Source organism: Scyliorhinus torazame, chromosome 13 (genome assembly GCF_047496885.1).
Source record: "Scyliorhinus torazame isolate Kashiwa2021f chromosome 13, sScyTor2.1, whole genome shotgun sequence".
NCBI lineage: Eukaryota > Metazoa > Chordata > Chondrichthyes > Carcharhiniformes > Scyliorhinidae > Scyliorhinus > Scyliorhinus torazame.
In genome coordinates, this window is record NC_092719.1 from 74,820,960 (window position 1) to 74,842,015 (window position 21,056).

The 21,056-nt window shown below is 46.7% G+C and overlaps 1 protein-coding gene across 3 annotated transcripts in view; it reads right to left on the reverse strand.

The window, feature by feature from the left end:
* Window positions 1-21,056, reverse strand: part of LOC140388118 (ATP-binding cassette sub-family C member 9-like) — a 299,102-nt gene that overhangs the window by 169,365 nt on the left and 108,681 nt on the right. For all 3 annotated transcript variants that reach the window (XM_072471781.1, XM_072471779.1, XM_072471780.1), the window contains exons 10-13: window positions 16,460-16,594; window positions 14,863-15,025; window positions 11,933-11,973; window positions 9,092-9,234 (exon numbers count right to left, since the gene is read on the reverse strand). In XM_072471781.1, coding sequence (XP_072327882.1) covers window positions 9,092-9,234; window positions 11,933-11,973; window positions 14,863-15,025; window positions 16,460-16,594 — 482 coding nt within the window. The remainder of the gene's footprint in view (window positions 1-9,091; window positions 9,235-11,932; window positions 11,974-14,862; window positions 15,026-16,459; window positions 16,595-21,056) is intronic.

Consider the following 21,056-nt stretch of genomic DNA (forward strand, 5'->3'; position numbering starts at 1 on the left):
AGAGCGGGCGAGGCATCGGATCCGCATCTTGAGGAGTCCAATGCACCGCTCAATGACAGCCCAGGTGGCCACATGGGCCTCTTTGTACCAGGTCTCCGCTTCGGTATCCATCCTCCATACTGGCGTCATTAGCCAGGTCCTTATCCCCCAAGAGCCAGCTGCCCATTCTGAGATGGTCCTCGAGGAGGCCGGGGATATATGACTGCCCAGGATGTAGCTGTCATGTACACTCCCTGGGATGCGTGCACACACGTGCATGACCTTCATATGATGATAATACATGGGGCTGTATGTTCAGGGAGTGTAACCCCTTCCTGTGAACACAGGGCGCTCCCAGATGGCCCGGTGAGCGCAAGGTGACTTGCGTGCAGTCTAGGCCTGGATCTGGGCCATCCTGGCGATGGCAGAGAAACCTGCTGCCCAGGCATCCTGTTGGGCTTGGTCCATGTTATATAGTTCTCTGTCCAGGAAAACAGGGCATCCATGTCCTGCCGGATGAACCTAAGGGTTGTGGTCTGTGAGATGCCACACATGTTCCCGCTCGAGACCTGGAAAGATCCCGAGATAAAAGTTCAGAGCTGCAGTGACCTTGACGGCCACTGGGAGCGGGTGTCCTCCTCCTCCACGTGGTGCCAAGTCTGCAAGGACATGGCACAGGTGTCACACCGCCTCCTTGTTGAGGAGGAGCCTCCTGCGGCATGCACTGTCCGTCATTTGTTCAAAGGACCAGCGACGCCTGAACACCCTGGGCCATCGTGGGCCTCCCCCTCTGGGTCCCTCTCTGGCCCGATGGGTGGCCAGGTCCTCAGGGTGTAGGGCAGGTCCCTGCATGTGGGCTATTCTCTCGAGCATCTGCAGACACTGCTGCTGCCGCCGTTTCTGGTGCCTGGCCACCCAGCCTACTAGCTGCACCACTAGAGCCTGTTCTGCAGGGTCCAAAATACCATTCATAGCTTTCAATATCTGAAATGGGAAAGGGTGTTAGACTGACAAACAGCAGTGGCTCCCACCCAGGGACCCTCCATTCCTACATTGATTCCCCCCCCCCCCCCACTTCCCACAATCCACTTGGGTTGTGTGAAACAATAGCCTTCAGCCGCGTGGCCAGAGGCTTTGGCAGTTCTAGGGGTTATGGGTGGTCGGTGGGGCACAGGCAGGGTTTGGGTTTCCCCTGGATAGGTACACACTATCCAGGGGTTGGCATGGTGGAGCCGCATGCAGATGCCCCCCCCAGCGGTCCCCCTCACCCACCCCCTCCCATGGTGGCCCAACCCTGCAGAGGGTGCCCCCAGCCGACGGTGCCCACTCCCTGCCGAGCACTGGGGCGGCAGGGTCCAGCTCCCCCCAGTCTCTTTGCCTGTGACCTCCTCGACTCACCACAGAAGCTCTTCCGCCAGGTTCACATTTTAAAAAATGAGTACTAATTGGCGCCAGCATGACTACTGGCTGGGGAGGGCGCTGAATCACTGGAGGCCGTTGGATAAGGGATGGCTCCTGTTAACTGTATGGAAATAGGACTTAAGTGGTAATAACTGGTTTCTCACCGCGCTACGGCGGGATCCTGATTTCGCTTACGGAGCGGGCCGGTTGCACCGCAAACTGTTTGGTGCCTACGCGGTTCTCATTTTCTCCCTCTCCCACTATTCACCGGCCTCGTTTCGCTTGAGCGAGAGAGCAACAAGACCAGAGAATCGCACCTTAGGCCTTTAAACTTACCATCAGGTAGCAAGTGCTGCAAAAAGGGGCCATGTCCTATCATTTCCTAGCTCTGGTCCAATTCAGTTCCTCAATGGATGCTGTGCCATGCATTTCTTTGACAGCTGGGATCAGAAGATCCCGAAATAAATGCACAGCAGCTTCGGGTTGGGGAGGACCTTCGAGCACAGCAGCAATCCTTGCTACTTGGAAGATTCAGTCCATTTATCGCATTGTTCTTTACGGGATCTTGCTGTGTAAAGATTGGGTGCTGCATTTCCCACAACAGTGCCTTTACATCAAAGTAGTTGTCCTGCTGTTGAGCATTTTGAGACGACCGGATTCTGTGAAAGGCATTATAGCAATGTAAGCCATTTTATTTAACCGTTTGTTGCTGGATTTTAGAGGTCACGGTTAATCCTGTTGATTTTCTGTTTGAGTAGTTTGTTTTAAAAAATGCACATCACCCAGCTGACAACCGTAGGAATGGACCCCTGAAACCCTCATGTACATAGTCTCCTGTCACATAAAAACATCAGAATATATTAAAAAGCTACCCTTCAAGAACAAGTGGTCAACTTTTAGCAATTATATGGGCAGTGAATAGAGAAAATTTAAGAAGATAATTTTTTTAATTACAGAAACTACATAAGCAAAAATGCAGCTCACCAACTTCACACAATGGAGAAAATCCAAGAAATACAGTCAATTAGATAAATAAATTCAGTGTTTGAAACAAGATGTGATAAATTTATTTTTTGTTCTCTCACACAGTGCTGATAATGATCTGTATAAAATGTCTCTAATATCATTTCAGCTGAATGCTCTTTGCTTTCTCAGCCCGCTGTCACCAGGCTCAATATTGTTCAGGCTGACATTTAACTGGGAGGCCTTTGAGAAAACTAAAAGCGTAATGTGTCAAAGTTTGCAGATGCCACTAAGATGAGTGGTAGAGCAAAGTCTGCAGAAGGATACAGATAGTTTAAGTGAGTGGGCAAGACTCTGGCAGATGGAGTACAATGTTGGTAAATGTGAGGTCATCCATTTTGGCAGGAATAACAGCAGAATGGACTATTATTTAAATGGTAAAAAATTGCAGCATGCTGCTGTGCAGAGGGACCTGGGTGTCCTTGTGCATGAATCGCAAAACATTGGTTTGCAGGTGCAGCAAGTAATTAGCCAGGCAAATGGAATGTTGTCCTTCATTGCTAGAGGGATGGAGTTTAAATGCAGAGAGGTTATGTTGCAGCTGTATAAGGTGCTAGTGAGGTCACACCTGGAGTACTGTGTCCAGTTTTGATCTTCTTACTTGAGGAAGGATGTACTGGCACTGGAGGGAATGCAGAGGGGATACACTAGGTTGATTCTGGGGTTAAGAGGATTTGCTTACGAGGAGAGATTGAGTAGTCTGGGACCATGCTCATTGGAATTTAGAAGAATGAGGGGGGATCTTATAGAAACATATAAAATTATGAAGAGAATAGATAGGATAGAAGCAGGGAGGTTGTTTCCACTGGAGGGTAAAACTAGAACTAGGGACAGAGCCTCAAAATAAGGGGGAGTAAATTTAGGACTGTGTTGAGGAGGAACTTCTTCACCCAAAGGGTTGTGAATCTGTGGAATTCCCTGCCCAGTGAAGTAGTTGAAGCTATCTCGTTGAATGTTTTTAAGACAAAGATAATAATAATAATAATTGCTTATTGTCACAAGTAGGCTTCAATGAAGTTACTATGAAAAGCCCCTAGTCGCCACATTCCTGTGCCTGTTTTGGGACGCCTGTTCGGGGAGATAGGTAGATTTTTGAACAGTAAAGGAATTAGGGGTTATGGTGAACGGGCGGGTAAGTGGAGCTGAGTCCACAAAAAAGATCAGCCACAATCTCATTGAATGGCGGAGCAGGCTCGAGGGGCCAGATGGCCTACTCCTGTTCTTAAGACTCTATTTTTCTGTTCATTAAATTGGATATCAGGACATCTAAGCTGAAGAAAACTTGAATTATACCATCTAGGTTGAAATTCTCCAGTTGCCGGGTTTCAAGATTCCCGCCCGCAGCGCACCCCCACAGTGGGTTTTGTGGCAGCATGGGTGGAATCATCTGGCTTGTGAAGAAATTGAACAGTTCCTGAGCTCAAAGAACCAAGTTCAGAATCAATGGTGCAAAGTGCACTGCCCGGTATCCAATGACCAGGATCTTCTCAGCAGTGGCAATGATCGTTGGATTGCACTGCGCTCATTAAATTCCCTGACTCAATGCTCCTGCGCATTTCTACTGGAGTCTTTCGAGCCTGGCTTCTGCAGAAATGTGCCGCATTCCTTGGGGAACTCGGCCGCCGTGGAGTAAAGTTAGGACACGTCAACTTTTTTACAGCATTAACTGATGTACGGTAAGATTAAATATCCGGTTTAAATGCGAGTGAACGGATGCATGAATGCGTGATTGAGTAAATGAGAATGTGGGTAAGTGGGTAGGCGGTTAAGGGGTAGGTAGCCGAGCTGGGTAAATGTGTGAGGTGGGTAAGTGGGTAGGTTCGTAGGGCGGTGAGTGGGTAGTCAAGTTGGCCGCTGGATCAGTTCGGGATGCTAGTCTAGTCAGGTGGGGAGGGTAGTTGGGTGGTAGTCGGACGGCACGGTAGCACAGTGGCTGGCACTGTTGCTTCACAGCGCCAGGGACCCAGGTTTGATTCCCAGTTTGGGTCATTGCCTGTGCGAAGTCTGCACGTTCTCCCGTGTCTGCGTGGGTTTCCTTCAGCCGCTCCGGTTTCATCCCACAAGTCCCGAAAAACATGTTTGTTAGGTGAATTGGACATTCGGAATTCTCTCTCAGTGTACCCGAACAGGCGCCGGAGTATGGCGACTAGGGGGTTTTCACAGTAACTTCATTGCAATGTTAATGTAAGCCTACTTGTGACACAAATGAAGATTATTGTTATTATTAGTCAGTTGGTTTGATGTGAGTGTTGAGCCAGGGATGTAGTCAGGTCGGGAGGTTTGAGTATTCATGTCAGGGGGGTGCTTGGATAGTCAGGTTGGGGGTGTAGGGCAGATGGGTTGGGCAGTAGGGTAGATGGCTCGGGAGGCAGGGGAGTAGGGTAGTTGGGCCATGGAGTAGTAAGGTTAGGTTGGCGGGATGGTTGGATTCAGGGTTTAGTCTGATCACGGTGAGTAGTCAAGTGGTTGGAGGGCTAGTCAGGTGATTAGCGTGTAGTTGGGTGGTTGGGCTGTGTACTTGGGTTGGGGGGGGGTGGTGATTAGGAGGTCAATTGTGGCATTACCCAGATGTTAAAGAAGGTTTTCATCTGTCTGATGTTGCCTGGGTAAACACCTCATAACTGTCTCAAATCTCCGATTTGAACGTTCGTGGAGGGTTGCAGGGAGCAGGGGAATTACCTATTGGAAGCTGAAACATCCCAGGCAATTTCCACACAGATCTGTGCGTCAGGACTTCCACAGGGCCCAGGTATACATCTTCAGTCATATGTTTGGTCTCTGATGATCAGGAGATTGGAAGATCTGGCCCGCTTAGTGTGGTAGTAATTAAGTTGCAATGTGTTCCATTACGCATTGCAGTCTTCTCTGATCACAGATGCACAAATGATACAGTACCTCTTAGTCAATGAGTCAGTTGTGTCCTGTCAGAAAAAAATAAACTGTAATCTGGCTCACCTACACATTCAGTTACATATATCACAACTCCTACAGCAGTGCAGAATCTAGGCCTGTGATGTGTCTGAGATGACAGCTATCCTACTTGAAGCAAAGATTAAATCAAAACAAAGTTAGAAGTAAGGACTTACATTTTGAAAATCTCTGAGTATTGTTACAATACCCTGGGCTAGTGCGCAAGCAATTCCCATTCCACTTGTCCCGGAGTCACATCACAATTGAAATTAACTATTCATTTTTAGAAATACCATGGGCGGGATTCTCTGTTGCCCGATGTCGAAATCATGTTCGGCGATTAGGCGGAAATGGATTCCAACATCCAAATCAGGGCCAGCGCCAGATTGACGTCGGTCGGCCATGCTCCACCCACTTCAAAATGGCGTCATCGCATCGCGCGCCAACGCCGTGGCCCCATGACCCCACGACCCTCCTGTGACGCTCCGCCCAAGATGGGCCGAGTTCCTGACGGCGTGGTGGGACACTTTTGGTCTTAGCCGTGCGGGAACCCTGCATGGCGGCTACGGGTTGTGTCCAGCGCCACCACACGGCTGGCCGGGAGGGCTGGGGAGACCAGTGGTGGTTGGCCAGGGGGTGGCCAGGAGGTGGGCTTTGGGGTTGCGGATGGTGGGTCGGGTCCGCACAAGGCTGCCGCTATGTTGTATGGCGCGACCGCTGCAGGTCGTCAGCCATATGTATGTGCAGCGCGGGACCCGGCCATTCTCAGGCCATTTTCTTCGTGGGAGGCAGGAGTTTCACCCGGCACCGGTGCTAGCCCCTCACCGGTCCCGGAATCGGTGAGGGTTTCACGCCGATTTTTTGGTCATAAAAGACCACATATGCTCCGCTGGCACTGGCACTTAGCCGCTGAAACAGAATCCAGCATCCAGTCTTTGGCAGCCAAGTAACTACAGTCACCAGGTTTGTAAATTTAAACACAATTATTTATTATTATTAACAATAATTGCAATTAAATAGATGAAAATACAACTGGTTAGCTATTATCTAATTCCTAACCCTCTTCTTTAACTCACCCGAGCACACACACACATAAGACAGACAAATACAGAGGGTAAAGAAGAAGAATACAAAAAATCTGTTTCAGATGGACATCTTCGAGTTAGATTTCTTGGGCGGGATTCTCCGAGCCTCCGCGCCAAAATTGCGATAAGCCGCGGGCGCGGAGAATGGGCGTTGATGCCGAAAACCGGTGCGGCGACGCTCCCACGATTCACCGACGAAAACTGGCCGAGTTTCCGACGGCGTGGTTCCAACCACGTTTTGCCTATCGGGAACGGCCAGTGGTGGCTGCGGAGTCAGTCCGCGGCCACCCTGGTGGGGGGCAGGGGATCCTTCATTGTGGGGGGGGGGGGGGCCTTTAGGGACGACCAGGCTAGCGATTGGGGGCCACTGATCTGCGGGCACGCCCGATCTCGGGGGGACCTATATTTTCAGGGCCGGTCCGCGGCGTGAGTCCGCCTTGTCGCAAGGGGCATGCATGCGCAGACCCCCGACTGGAAGTGCAGGGCCCTGTATCAGCAGCCAGAGCTGCGAGGAGTACTCCGGAGCCCTGCTAGCCCCCTTCAGGTAGGAGAATCATTCTGGACTTTCTTCAGGAAAATATCCCCACTCCAGCGTCAAAACATGGGCATTTCACTCTGGACTTTCTTCAGGAACATAGCCCCATTTTTGGAGAATCCCGCCCCTTTAGTCTAGTTAGGTATTCCTTGCTTTCAGTCTGTAACGGTTTTCACTCTAGATTCATCTAGATCTCAAGACTTCTCTGCAAATTCGGAAACAGCAAGCAGGAAACATTTTTTTGGAGAATGAGAGCGACCAACTCACAGCTTCTTCCCTCAGCATCCAGGACCTTTCTCTCTGGGTTCTCAGAACCCCCCCCCCCCCCCCTCTTGGCTGAATAAGGTCTTTGGTCAAAAAGTCTGAGTTCTCCTGTTCAAAATCTAAATCTTCATAATACAATGTACTATTCTGTAACTTAAGATATATGTTCATTAAATATCCATGGATCAAAAATGATAATGACAAAGTAAAAGAAATGGGAAGCAAGGGAATCAACAAGAAGGGTCCTTACAGTATAACATACGTTGGCAGGTTCGCCAGACACTTGGACACCAGGATTTTATGGCATCTCACATTCATATTACGCTCCCGTCAAAGTAAGCGGGAATTTAAATGACTGGCCGCATCCGCTTGCTGGAGATGCACCATGGTGAGGCCTGAAAATCCCGACCCTGAATTTACAAGCCTATGTCAGAACATTAATTCTCACACTGCAAAAATATTTTGAAGAGCTCTAAATATAGACAGAAATCATTAACATGTGTTTCTTCGTGTTACCTGACTGAATTTCTTATCTCCACAACACACCTGGTGGAATCTTCCGGTTCAGCCAGCAGTGGGGCGGGCTGGGGAACCTAATTTGGCGGGAGGCAAAAAATCAGTTTCCCAACAGCAAGGAAAAAGTTTGGAATTTTGCCCTCCTGACTTTCAAGGCCGGCCGAGTTTCCCGACGAAGAATGTCGGGAAGTCCTTTTGTCTGCATTGCATCTCATGCATGCCTATTTAAAGACCACCGCGCCAAAGTAAACTTCCCCATCAGCGATATTTTAGAACATTCAGTATTACGACTGTACATAAGTGGCGAGCACCTACCGAGCTTCACTTTTCCTGTGACTTTGAGGTTAGTAGATATTGTTTTCACCGGACTGTTCAGAACCTCAGTCATTTTGGGGGACGGTCACAGAAGCTGGGCATGGGAGGCAGGCGATAGTTGGACAGGGTGTGGGAGAGAATGTCTGGGGAAAGGCCGGGAAGGAGGAGGAAAGAGTCCATGGAAATGTGGGTGGAAGAGTGTATGGGGAAAAGGGATGAGACAGAGTATTTGGTGAAGTGGGGGTCAGAGGGTGCGTGTGTCTGTGGAAGGGTACGGGGCAGAAATTGTCTTGAAAAGGAGCCCTGGCTGGATCTTCTCACCTGCAGTGAGTGAATGGCTGTCTGCGTGCTCTTTAAACATGGCACCCAGATCTTCAACGCTATGAGGTAACGGTGAGCTGGGTTACAATGTGCCCGCCTTGCCATGAGATGAGCTGTGCTCTTCTCAGATGCACAATTAATTAATTCAACAGCACAAGGTCTCACGTGCTCAGCATCCCCCAATATTCTTAAACATCAAGCTTTGATTGACAGCTTTTGGACCACATCAAAGGGGGTTAAGTGTTTTCTGCTTGAGCCAGCAGAATTTCACAGAAACATTATCAAACAACATTTGGCAGAGGCACAGCAGCAGATCAAGCTTGACCCCAGCCAACAGCTTGACCAACGAAATGAGTTTTAAGATGAAGGAGAAGGTAGAGCTATAGAGGAGAAATGATGTATGGAGAAAATTCCAGAGCTGAGGTCCAAGGCAGCTGAAGGCGCAGCCGCCAATGGTGGCATCTGACCATGGTAACGAGAGTTAGCTTGTATATAGAGCATTGACCTTTCTATGCAACATTCTCTGCACCAACAAAATAGTCGTGCAGCTAGCAATTTGAGATATTGAAACACAATAGCTACAAATAAGTGTCAGCTTCAATATTCTTATGTCATCTGAGCAGTTCTGGAAGAAGGACATTGAACTTCCAAAATGACAATGGCATTGGATCATCAGCGGTGAACAAATTTATTGCAGTTCCAAAACAAACACTGCATTCGAAAGTATAAATGGTTACTATACCTGACCAGGGCTTTAACTGTGAATCTGATCACCGTGGAGAGCAGAAAGAGTGGCGTCACCAAGATGTTGAACAGAGACAATGAAGTAAAGGCCACAGCAGAGGACAGTTCCATCTCGTTGTTTTGGGTATAAACCAAAAAGGTCTGGCGGGCAGCAGAAAATTCCTGATTATTCATCATGTCAAACGTAATATTCCACACCATCTCACATTAAAGCAGCACGCAATGATCTCAGTTCCCAAAATCAAAGAGGAAAGGTGTTTGACTTATTTCAGTCACTCAAATTTCCACTGCCTGAACAGCACCTCTCTCTGAAGGTTTTTTCCTTTGCTTTCAGCCCAGTTTTTCTTCTTAATAGCTGCTTTTAGCATTGCAAAAATTATACTGGTGATTTCAGAAAAGTTCCTTGGAATCTCCCTTCAGCCCAACTGAAAACAATAACATTGCTCACTTGAGGTCTAGCTGTCGGTATTTTTTCAATATGCCCCGTCATCAAGCTCTCTTAGCTCCTCTGCATTGACAATACAAGCTACTGCTTCACATGTCTTGAAAAGCTTGAAGTTGACATTTGCCAAGTTTTCTGGATACCCCTCCCTCTGGCAGGATCTTCCGGTCCTGCCAAAGTCAATGGATGTTTGAATGGCTCGCCGCTACAGGTGGGATTTCCCGGTCCTTGACAATCAGTGGGATATTCTGGTCCCTGGCAATGGGGCAGGCAAGCCATGAAAGATGCGGTAGGCTTTGGGGGGGAAAGGGAGATGACCAGTGAGGAAGCTGCCTCTGGCACAGGAAAACATGCCACGCGGGAAGGGCTGGGAATTCCCAGCCTATATGTTTGCTTTCCCAGTTGCAATCTTCCATTATTGTGTCGGCTTCCACCCAGTAAATTAATGTGGGAGAAAACAGACAAAGGGTGAAAATAAAATAAAAATGTCCAGCTGTCCTGCAGCCTGATGCATGAATTTGAATCCAGGACTGTAGAAAATGGTTTATTTTTTTAGTGAAGGCAAAACCTCGGAACCAAGTCATAGCCACCACATTTACAAAGTTTAAGGTGATTAATCTGCCACTTAGCCTGTACTCTGCTCAGTAACTGCAGCATTGTTTGCATTTTTAACACTTTGGGATACAATATAGGAGTAATTTTGTCCACAACTTGTAGCATGCTTGGGATGAAAAATGTGACCATAGTCTCAACGATCCTTATATCTTCACCACTGGCTTTTTCTGCATGGTTATAGATTATATGTGGTAGATTTCAACTTTCTACTGAAGTGTAAAATAAATGATGACTGGAGAAATAAAAATTGGGAGAAATGTGAAAGAGGCTATTGGTTTGTTATCGTCTCTTTTACACTATCGTACAAAGTCAAGATTTACCTCAGTGACATTGATTATCATAAGTAAACAATTCCACTATCATTGTAGGCGCTGAGGAAAATAAGGCCAAACTAAAGACGACCTGGTGAAGTACATTTGCGGAGAAGCTTCAAGCACAGGACAACACCTGGGATGGAGCAAGGGATAAAGGGATATTGTGATGAATCAGGGCCAGTGGTGGGGACTTGCTGCCCATTGTCCCACATGGGACTGAAGGAATTAATTCGAAGTCCAAGTCAATGATCTGACTAGCAAGATGGTGGATGGACCTTTGTCTTTTCTCAGCTAACAATCCTATGCTATGGAAAACATGGGTTTTGACATACATATCAATGCGAAAGATTGACTTGATGAACAATGAGGTATAAATGCAGTTGGGGCAATACCATTAAATGGGCAATGATTTAAAAAAAACACTTTTTGCCATTGCCGTTAACAGAATTAAAATTAGTTGGAGTGCAAATCAGGTGGCCAATTTGTAATCACCTGCATTGTGCCACGTTTCAATTCGACTTTATACCTCAATGATATAACACAGGAGCTTGGCTACACATAAAATCTCATTGGTGCTGGTCAATAGAATAGGTCTTCACAGAGTTAAATATCTCCATTTGTGAATCTTTGTCATTCATAACTGGGCTGTTTGCTCTTCTATTTATTCAGTCACAGCTGGAGTTACTGGTGGTGGGGTAGAATTCAGAATTGTTGAGCATGTGTTTTTGTGCCAAAAACCAATCTTGCGATGACCAATTTTGGGCCACTGACTCCCATGTTCCACTTTCGTTGTAAATAGGTCTGTGGCCAAATTGGGAGGCTGGCGAATTCGAAAGGAGCAAGGCACCCACTTCATCCCACTTCAAGACCAGCCCCCACTCAACTTCATATCCATCACCCCACTCGGGCCCCCAACTCCAATATCTGCAGGTCAGCTCAGTGTCGGATCTTGTTTGAACTGGGCAGGCCCTGGTCAAGTTGCATCGAGGCACTCGACTGCCCACTGCAGCTCACTGAACCAATACAATTGACGCCTGAGACTCAATTTCAATTGGGCCTTGGTCCAACAGGGATCAGCGGCATTTAAATGAGACCCAATAGCCAAACTTTGGCTCGTTCTGTCCACTTTTCTGAATTTCTCCCTCACATTAATATAAAGAGAAGTCTTTTTCACACCAGCAGTATCTGACGATGAACCGTATTGCGTAGATAATCAGCATAGAAGCAAGGTTAACTTGTGTAATGTGAATATGCCATTTTATAACCTGACAATTCGAAGCTCATGTTTTCCATTAGGATTTGCGTCTACGCTCCAACTGCCGATCAAGCAGGAGCTGAGCAATTTGATTTCAAATTGTTACAACGAACTGTTCTAAAATGTAAACATCTGGCTGATCGGTGTTCAGGAAGCTACGTGACAAAACTCTCTGCTCGGTAAATGGCAAGTTTTGATTAAATGTGTTCTTACCGCTAATACTGCTGCTATTGGTATCGCTGCGTTCATAAATACTGGAAAAACAAAGTGGACAAAACAGAGTGAAAGGAGACCAAGTGGCACTCAGAATCATCGCTATAACTTATACACTACGGAGCAAGAGTTTCTCCCCTGGTTGGGAAGAAGACCCATTCCAGCAGGGTTTCCAGAAAAATGACTGGTCGGATTACAGATTATGGGTGGGCATATATGGACAGGCATAGCATTAACAAAAGGGCTTGCATTTCTATTTCAGGACCTCAGAATCTCCAAAGCACTCTACAGCCGATGAAGCACTTTTGCACTGTTGTAGTGTAGCAAATACTCACACCAAGTGCCCACACATTTCAATGAGATAAATGGTGAAATAATCTGATTTAGGTGTTGGATTGAAGGATAATTGTTGTCCAGGAAGCGAGGGAGACCTCCCCTGTTCTCCTGTGAAATAGTGCCGCAGGATAGTTACAACTGCCTGAAGAGGCAGACAGACAAGGGCATGGTTGTATGTCTCAAAGATGGTATCTGCCACAGAAACAGCTTAGATTTTGCTCCCTCTCCCTCTGGATTGGGGCTTGAATGCACAACAATCCAACTCTAAGGCCAGTTTAGTTGGTTTGCCGCTACCCACGGTCCATGCTGCTTTGGCATCATTCAGCAGTCTTGTAGAAGTTATAAAGAAATCCTTACTAACATTACTTTTTAATGATGTGGAGATGCCGGCGTTGGACTGGGGCGAGCACAGTAAGAAGTCTTACAACACCAGGTGAAAGTCCAACAGGTTTGTTTCGATGTCACTAGCTTTCGGAGCGCTGCTCCTTCCTCAGGTGAATGAAGAGGTATGTTCCAGAAACATATATATATAGACAGATTCAAAGATGCCAGACAATGCCTGGAATACGAGCATTAGCAGGTGATTAAATCTTTACAGATCCAGAGATGGGGTAACCCCAGGTTAAAGAGGTGTGAATTGTGTCAAGCCAGGACAGATGGTAGGATTTTGCAGGCCAGATGGTGGGGGATGAATGTAATGCGACATGAATCCCAGGTCCCGGTTGAGGCCGCAATCACGTGTGCGGAACTTAGCTATAAGTTTCTGCTCGGCGATTCTGCGTTGTCGCGCATCCTGAAGGCCGCCTTGGAGAACGCTTACCTGGAGATCAGAGGCTGAATGCCCTTGACTGCTGAAGTGTTCCTCGACTGGAAGGGAACATTCCTGCCTGGCGATTGTCGCGCGATGACCGTTCATTCGTTGTCGCAGCGTCTGCATGGTCTCGCCAATATACCACGCTTCGGGACATCCTTTCCTGCAGCCTATGAGGTAGACAACGTTGGCCGAGTTGCACGAGTATGTACCGCGTACCTGGTGGGTGGTGTTCTCACGTGTAATGGTGGTATCTATGTCGATGATCTGGCACGTCTTGCAGAGATTGCCATGGCAGGGTTGTGTGGTGTCGTGGTCACTGTTCTGAAGGCTGGGTAGTTTGCTGCAAACAATGGTTTGTTTGAGGTTGCGCGGTTTGAAGGCAAGTAGTGGGGGTGTGGGGATGACCTTGGCAAGATGTTCATCTTCATCGATGACGTGTTGAAGGCTGTGAAGAAGATGTCGTAGTTTCTCCGCTCCGGGGAAGTACTGGACGACGAAGGGTATTCTGTTGGTTGTGTCCCATGTTTGTCGTCTGAGGAGGTTGATGCGGTTTTTTGCTGTGGCGTGTTGGAACTGTCGATCGATGAGTCGAGCGCCATATCCCGTTCGTATGAGGGCATCTTTCAACGTCCGTAGATGTCTGTTACGCTCCTCCTCGTCTGAGCAGATCCTGTGTATACGGAGAGCTTGTCCATAGGGGATGGCTTCTTTAATGTGTTTAGGGTGGAAGCTGGAGAAGTGGAGCATCGTGAGGTTATCCGTGGGTTTGCGGTAAAGCGAAGTGCTGAGGTGACTGTCCTTGATGGAAACGAGCGTGTCCAAGAATGCAACGGATTTTGGAGAGTAGTCCATGGTGAGTCTGATGGTTGGATGGAACTTATTAATGTCATCATGTAGTCGTTTCAGTGATTCTTCGCCATTTTTCAATTAAGGGAAGAATTCTCGTGGCAAATCCACCTATTCTGCGCATCTTTGGATTGTGGGGGTGAGACCCACGCAAACACAGGGAGAATGTGCAAACTCCGCACGGCCAGTGACTTAGGGCTGGGATCAAACCTGGGTCCTCGGCACTGTGAGGCAGCAGTACTAACCACTGCGCCACCGTGCCACCCTCTTCCAAGCATTACTGACTATATATTTACTTCCAGTAGCGAATACAGATAATGGAGAGGATGCGATGGCATGTCCTTACATGTTGCCTCCTAGTTTTACACTGCTGACCTAAGCTCTCGGTCAGGTGCCTTCTTACATCACCGGTGGGGTATACTGTACTCAGTCCCAGGTTAACCCTGAATGTACCGAATCCTTCTCTTATACCACCTACTTTAAATTAAGTGCAAATGGAAGACATACTTAATATTTCAAATTAAACTGCAGCCTATTGGAGCAATGAATGCCATTGTCTTTCCAACCGTAGTGTGGACCGGGGAGTCAGAGATTAAATTTTAAAGGGACCAATTTTCCAGGTCCAACTGTTGACTGCAAGCTTGCCCTCCTCTCCATGCAAGACAGGTAACAGCAACAATGTGTATGAGCGTAACACTGTCAACATAGCGACACACACATAGCAAAGGCAACCGGCAATGATGTCACAGGATCCAATGCTGATCTGGATTACAGATCCTGAAAAACTACCTGGCCAGTGAAAAGCCCAACCCGCCGAAGATCCATCGCATTTGCAAGATGAGGAAACTCCGCACCTACCAATTCTGCTTTCCGAAAATATCGGAAGTATTTTAATTATCACGAAGGCAACGCGTGCATTCTGGCAAATACATACTGGATAAGGACGTGTAAAGTGCAAAACTCTTGAGACTGGTTAACTCCTGCATTCTAGTCTTTTCCACATTGTTACAGAAAATGTGCTCCCAGGCATAAAGTTTCAGAAGTTTGATCCCCTTTAAGATCTCGTTGGTATTCTTCAATCTTTCTGTAGAGTAGTCCTGTGAAATGATTAGAAACAATGGTGCTTTTAAAAAAAATCATCGTCATTTCTGAGCTGCGAAACTATGCTAACTACGAGACCAGGAAATGTAATGATACATTTGGAGCAGCCGTTAATTGTAATTGAGAAGACTCTGTTTACTTTAAGATGCAATAAAGAGTAGATCTGCTTCGGAAGACACCCAACAGTAGGGCAAGGCGGAACTGCATCGCACTGTGAAGGGAGGACCTATTTCCCCATTGCTTTTCACCCTCTGGGCCAGTGGCATGGCCTTGGGGAAATTGAGGCACAGGTCTAGCCCCTGGCTGCACAAGACTCGCAGCTAACAACCAGACCGGAGAGTTGAGTGGGGCAGGGCAAGGGCTGCACGTGTAGCAGGAACGAGTGCTGCAAGGTAGATGCTGTGGAATGTGCAAACCTTTCACCCGCACCCTGGTCTCTGAGATCAGGGTTCTCTTTTTGAGGTTAAGGATAAGTGTATTGGAGCAGCATATTGGTGGCAGAGTTGGATTTAAGTACAGGCAATGCAACTCATATATCCAGTTAAATATTGGACCCCCCACCCCCACCCCGCCTCCCCACCAAACAAACATATTTTGGCATACTTTGTTCTATTATTAATGCGGTGTGTAAACATTTTTAGGGCCCAGAGGGGTTCTGCGTTACGAAGTGCAGAAAGGACCAAAGACATGGGTAGCACGGTGGCAGAGTGGTTAGCACTGCTGCCTCACAACTCCAGGGACCCGGGTTCAATTCCGGCAATGCATGACTGTGTGGAGTCTATACGTTCTCCTCATGCCTGTGTGGGTTTCATCCGGGTGCTCCAGTTTCCTCCACAGTCCAAACATGATTTAGCACAGTGGGCTAAGCAGCTGGCTTGTAATGCAGAACAATGCCAGCAGCGTGCGTTCAAATCCCGTACTGGCCTCCCTGAACAGGCGCCGGAATGTGGCGACTGGGGGCTTTTCACAGTAACTTCATTGAAGCCTACTTGTGACAATAAGCGATTATTATTATTATTATTGTGTGCAGGATAGGTGGATTGGACATGCTAAAAATTGTCCCTTTGTGTCCAAAGATGTGTAGGTGAGATAGAGTTATGGAGATAAGGCAGGGGAGTGGGCCTAGGGAGGGTGCTCTTTCAGAGGGTTGGTCGAGGCTTGATGGCCTGAATAGCTTCTTTCTGCACTGTAGGGATTCTATGAATTTAAGAATTCTTAATTTGGTGTTTATTTAGCAATACGTTCTACCCTGATCTGTTAGTGTTTTAATCTGGAAACAGGAAGTTGAAATGGAAAGTATACACCTCTGCTCCCTTTGAGCACAACCCAATATATAAACCAAGACCCACAGATTGACTTGACATAACCAGTGAATTGTATCACACATGAAGCTGGGGTTGATTTCCTGTTTGAAAACACTCAGTACTTACCAGTGTACTTTTCTGTGCATCTGTGAACTTAGTCGCTATGAAATACTGCAGAGGAGCAAGGAGGGCTATGACAGACGCACCAATCAGGGCACTCTTTCCCAGCATGTAATATAACAAAATCACGCCCATAATAATCTGTGATGAAGAATAAAGAATTCACATTGTAGGAGAGTAATCAAGGGAACAACATTAAGTGAAATATTAAGGGTTAGGAGTGTCCTTGCCAAATTGGGAGTGCAGGGTGGGAGAAAAGTCCTGATTCACAACCGGAAAGAGCTTGGAAGCAATCACAGGGTCTGCCGGTTGTCAATTTTAGAAAAAACAGGTCCCTTTAAGCGTAAACCAGGCCTTGCTTCACAGTGAATTGAGATAGGGTTCTTCACTTGTTGGGGAACAGGGAGAGGATCGAGAAGTGAAGAGTGGAAACCAGTGCTTGTACTGAACTGCAGTGTCACAATAAATCAATTATGAATCAGCAGAATGTCTTCTGTAACTTAGTTTGGTGGTTATTCCACCGATTTAACATCAGGTGGTGAGGGGTGCTGCTTAAAAGGCCTGCCTTGGTTCTGGGGACGCCATCCAAGTTTCAATGCAAACAAGAAAACAGAAAACAATCTCTCAAGCCATCACCCCTCAGCCCTCCCCACACACTTCCCATGCCCCATTCATGCCACCCCATGCCCCTCATGAATCCATGCCCACTATTCCAAACCACTTCATTCTACCATGACTCTTTATAGCCCCTATGCTAACCTAGTGCCAACTTACATCAACCAATAATCCCTCAGCCCTCCACACCCTTTTCCCATACACCCTCCATGTCAAATCACCCGGTATGCACCATGGGAATACCTCAGGAACCATGGTGACTTCATGGTTACAAAACACTCTCATTCATAAAAATCTATTTGATATATTAAAATTATTTTCAGTATTTTAACCCATTATAACAGCAAACATGTCCTTCAAGTACCCAATCACCTATGGAAACAGACATTTTTTATTCATAGCCCCACATCAAAGGATTTATAACCACTTGGAACTGTGAATCAAACTATGAATTTACAGAGCCCCCTACTGTGATAACAATAGGTTGTGGGATCAGCCATGCATCACTATTCCTATAATGATAACTATCCAGCATATGTCCAGAGACAGCAATTGAAACTGCAGGCAACCGCAGCTGGCAATTATTTTTTAAAAATTAACGGGTTGGGGATTTGATGAGTTGGCTGGGAGCCAGACCAGCAGAGCTATTATCATGGAGGCGGCCTCCTAATTGGCCACCTCCATGCTTGCCAAACTATTAAGGACAATCGGCGGGTGGGCTCGCCATGCTGCAGACCCAGTCAAAGGGCTGTGATGGATCTCTATATCTATTCGTGTAACCCTGGATATGCGTTAAACCCTACTTAGTCTTGGTTACGACACAAACGTAGGTCAGATTGATTGTCGTAAGCAAATACAGTGGTTGAGTTTAAAATACAACTCGTGGTAACCCTTCAAGCCATAATACACAGTACAAAATTCCGGATTGATTTTAAACAAAAGAAAAATGGCGATAGCAAAGGCAGCAGCAAGACATAGGTTTCAGAAAGTGATAGACTGATTCCGGAATGAGTTTTTCCATCCGACAATTGATTTTTAAGGAGATCCTTATCTTAAAGTTTTGCCTTCTTTACAGCTGTGATTGGCTTCAACTAATTTATAATTCACTCAATTTGACCAAACTGTCTGTCTGTCAATTTAAGAGATAAATGTCTTGGTATCATTTTGTAATTTTCCATACCCTGGCTTGCCAATTATGCCTCTAACATTAATTAGATTAACACAGTTTTCGAAAAGTCATTGTGACCCTGACTGACTGTTATCATGGAAACGGATCTGTCCAGGCCTAGGAAGGCATATGCCTACAATTAAGTATTTTGTCACTGGCCTTAGATTCTGGTCAGTCTTGAACAACTTGCAAAATATGAACATTTCAAGTCTTATCTGATTAATTCCTAGCTGGTCAGCTTTTCTTACTCTCATGGTTAATATGATTTAGTCAATTATCTATAATGATTTCTTAATCAAACCTTTTATCTACCTCATCTATAGCTAACCAGAAAATCTGATTTCTATCAGGCTGGCATCTCTGGAGCATCGGCAGCCCCACTGGGAGAGGTAGGTACTGCTGAGGCTGGGTCTGGGAATATGAGGACTGCTCAAAGTGGAGGCACACTCAGAAAGAAAACAATAATTCAATATTTTAGTGGAGGGGAGACAGTGGATGGGTTAGTCTGCTGGGGAGGATCATTGGGACACAGAGCAACCTTTCCTCTTTGTGGTCTATCAATGGGTCATGGAGCTTTCGGCTCTGATAATCACTCTGCCTGCTGCAGAGAGGATGCCTCCATTGAGCACTTGGCCTCCTCACACTGGGAAGGGGGAACTGATCCACTGCTGGCAAAATGCTAGCAAGCTTAAAAACTAAATCGCCCCTAGCTGGAGCCATAATTATTTAAATTGGCTGCCCATCTTAGTGGAAGCATAAGGCAAAGACAGGTTTGCAACATACTGCTGGAAACATGGTCACTTTCTAGCATGAAATAAAAGGGGTCAGGATTAGAATACTTTCAGATGGCAACCTCTATACATTGAACCAATGTCTATCATAAACAGAAGTCAGAAGTTCATGCATCAACTCCGACATAACTACATAGCAGGAGGAGACTATTTCTGAGGCAATGCAAAGTTTATTTAACAGCAGCATTGTAAATGAATATTGGGGAACTAATGGGGGGAAAACAGGAGCAGTATGGTATGGAAAAGTCTGGATCACCCACCATTTTGTTTTATTGTTTTATAGGAGATGGACATCGCTGGCTAGGCCCATCTCTAATTGCCCTTGAGTAGGTGGGGGTGAGTTGTGTTCTTGAACCGCTGCAGTCCATGTGGCGTTGGTACACCCACAGTGCTGTTAGCGAGGGAGTTCCAGGAATATGACCCAGCAACGGTGAAGAAACAGCAATATAGTTCCAAGTCGGAATGATCTGTGGCTTGGAGGAGAGCTTGGTATAACAACCGCTTGTGTCGTGTTATTCACCCTGGGGTAACACAGACTGCAACTGGATGCAGTTGTACTTGAAAGTAGTCTCCAAACTGTGATGTTAGTTCAATACGCTTTATTGAACTTGTTAAGCAGTGCACACAGTTCGCTGTGGATTTGACACTCTACTAATCTAAGCGTGCTTACTATAACTAACTAGAGCAGACTAGCTCTGAGCCACGTGTAGAAGGTGCTAACTGATACATACACCCCGACTGTCACTACAGTTGTCACCAGTTGAAAGAGGCAGAGTGCTGATGCCTCGTGTGTTTTATAGTGGGAGACCACCCTCTAGTGTTCTGCCTGGTGATTGGTTGTGTTCTGTCCTGTGGTTGATTGGCTGTACTGGATGTCTGTCACTGCCTGTCTGTATCTCATTATGTGCATGAGTGCATATCATGACACTCCTGCCAGTTATAACTTGAGTACCAAGTAATGGAAGTGTGGGAAAGACTTCTGGAGATCTGGTTGACTAACAATTACACAGAATCATTCCTCAGGAAATTATACACAGTAGGGTCTAGGACAATGGTGGGCAATGTGCAGCCCGTGGGCGATATGTGGCCCACCTGAGTTCTGAGTGCAGCCCACAAGACATTTTGTTGAGTGTTGCCCAGAAGCAGAATAGTCACAACCGCTGGTTTCCACTGTGTTTTTTTTCCTACCGATATGACTGAAGTGATTTGCATGTAAAGAGAGGGTAAGTGAAGGGAGAGTAAGTGGACATATTGGAGGCAGATAGACGGAGGATCTTGTTGTAGATCATAGCCTAAAGACAAAGCAGACTGAGAGATTATTTTTACTGAGAACAGGCAGGTTTCATAAATGGGAGGGAGAAATTATCAATTCAGGTGTAATCAATGTCATGATATTCAGGTAAACATTATGGTACAAACATACATACATCCTTATGGACAGATCAACGGACCAATCAACACACACACAGCACCACAGCCAATCACAGGCAAGAGCATACACACTACAAAACAGGGAACACGACACTTCCCGGGCATTCCAGCAGGAGACAACGCAGAGCACAGAGCTCACAGCAAGCCACTCAGACATCCACCATGTGCTGAGTGCCACTCCAAGATAGTGTTAGGAATAGGTCCACAGATTTTAGGGTTATGATCGAACCTCAGTCACTAGTTTACCACTGTAAATAAATGTTAGTAATAAAACTGAGTTGTACCATTCGCAACCGTGTTGGTTCGTCTGTGTAGCAGAGTACCCAACACATCATAGTACCAGGAGTAACTGTGGGACCTACCTACAAATCCTCCGGAATCTGCCATCCTGCGCCATGGACAGCGTCAGCACGCCGCAGCCGCTACAAGTCGCTGGAAACCTCGACGTCAATTGGAAGCTGTTCAAACAGCGCTTCCAGCTCTTCCTGGAAGCCAATGAAAATGAGAGCGCTTCGGACACCAGAAAGATCGCCATCGTCCTCTCCACGGCAGGTCAACACGCCATCCATGTCTACAACTCCCTGGTGTTCGCGGAAGG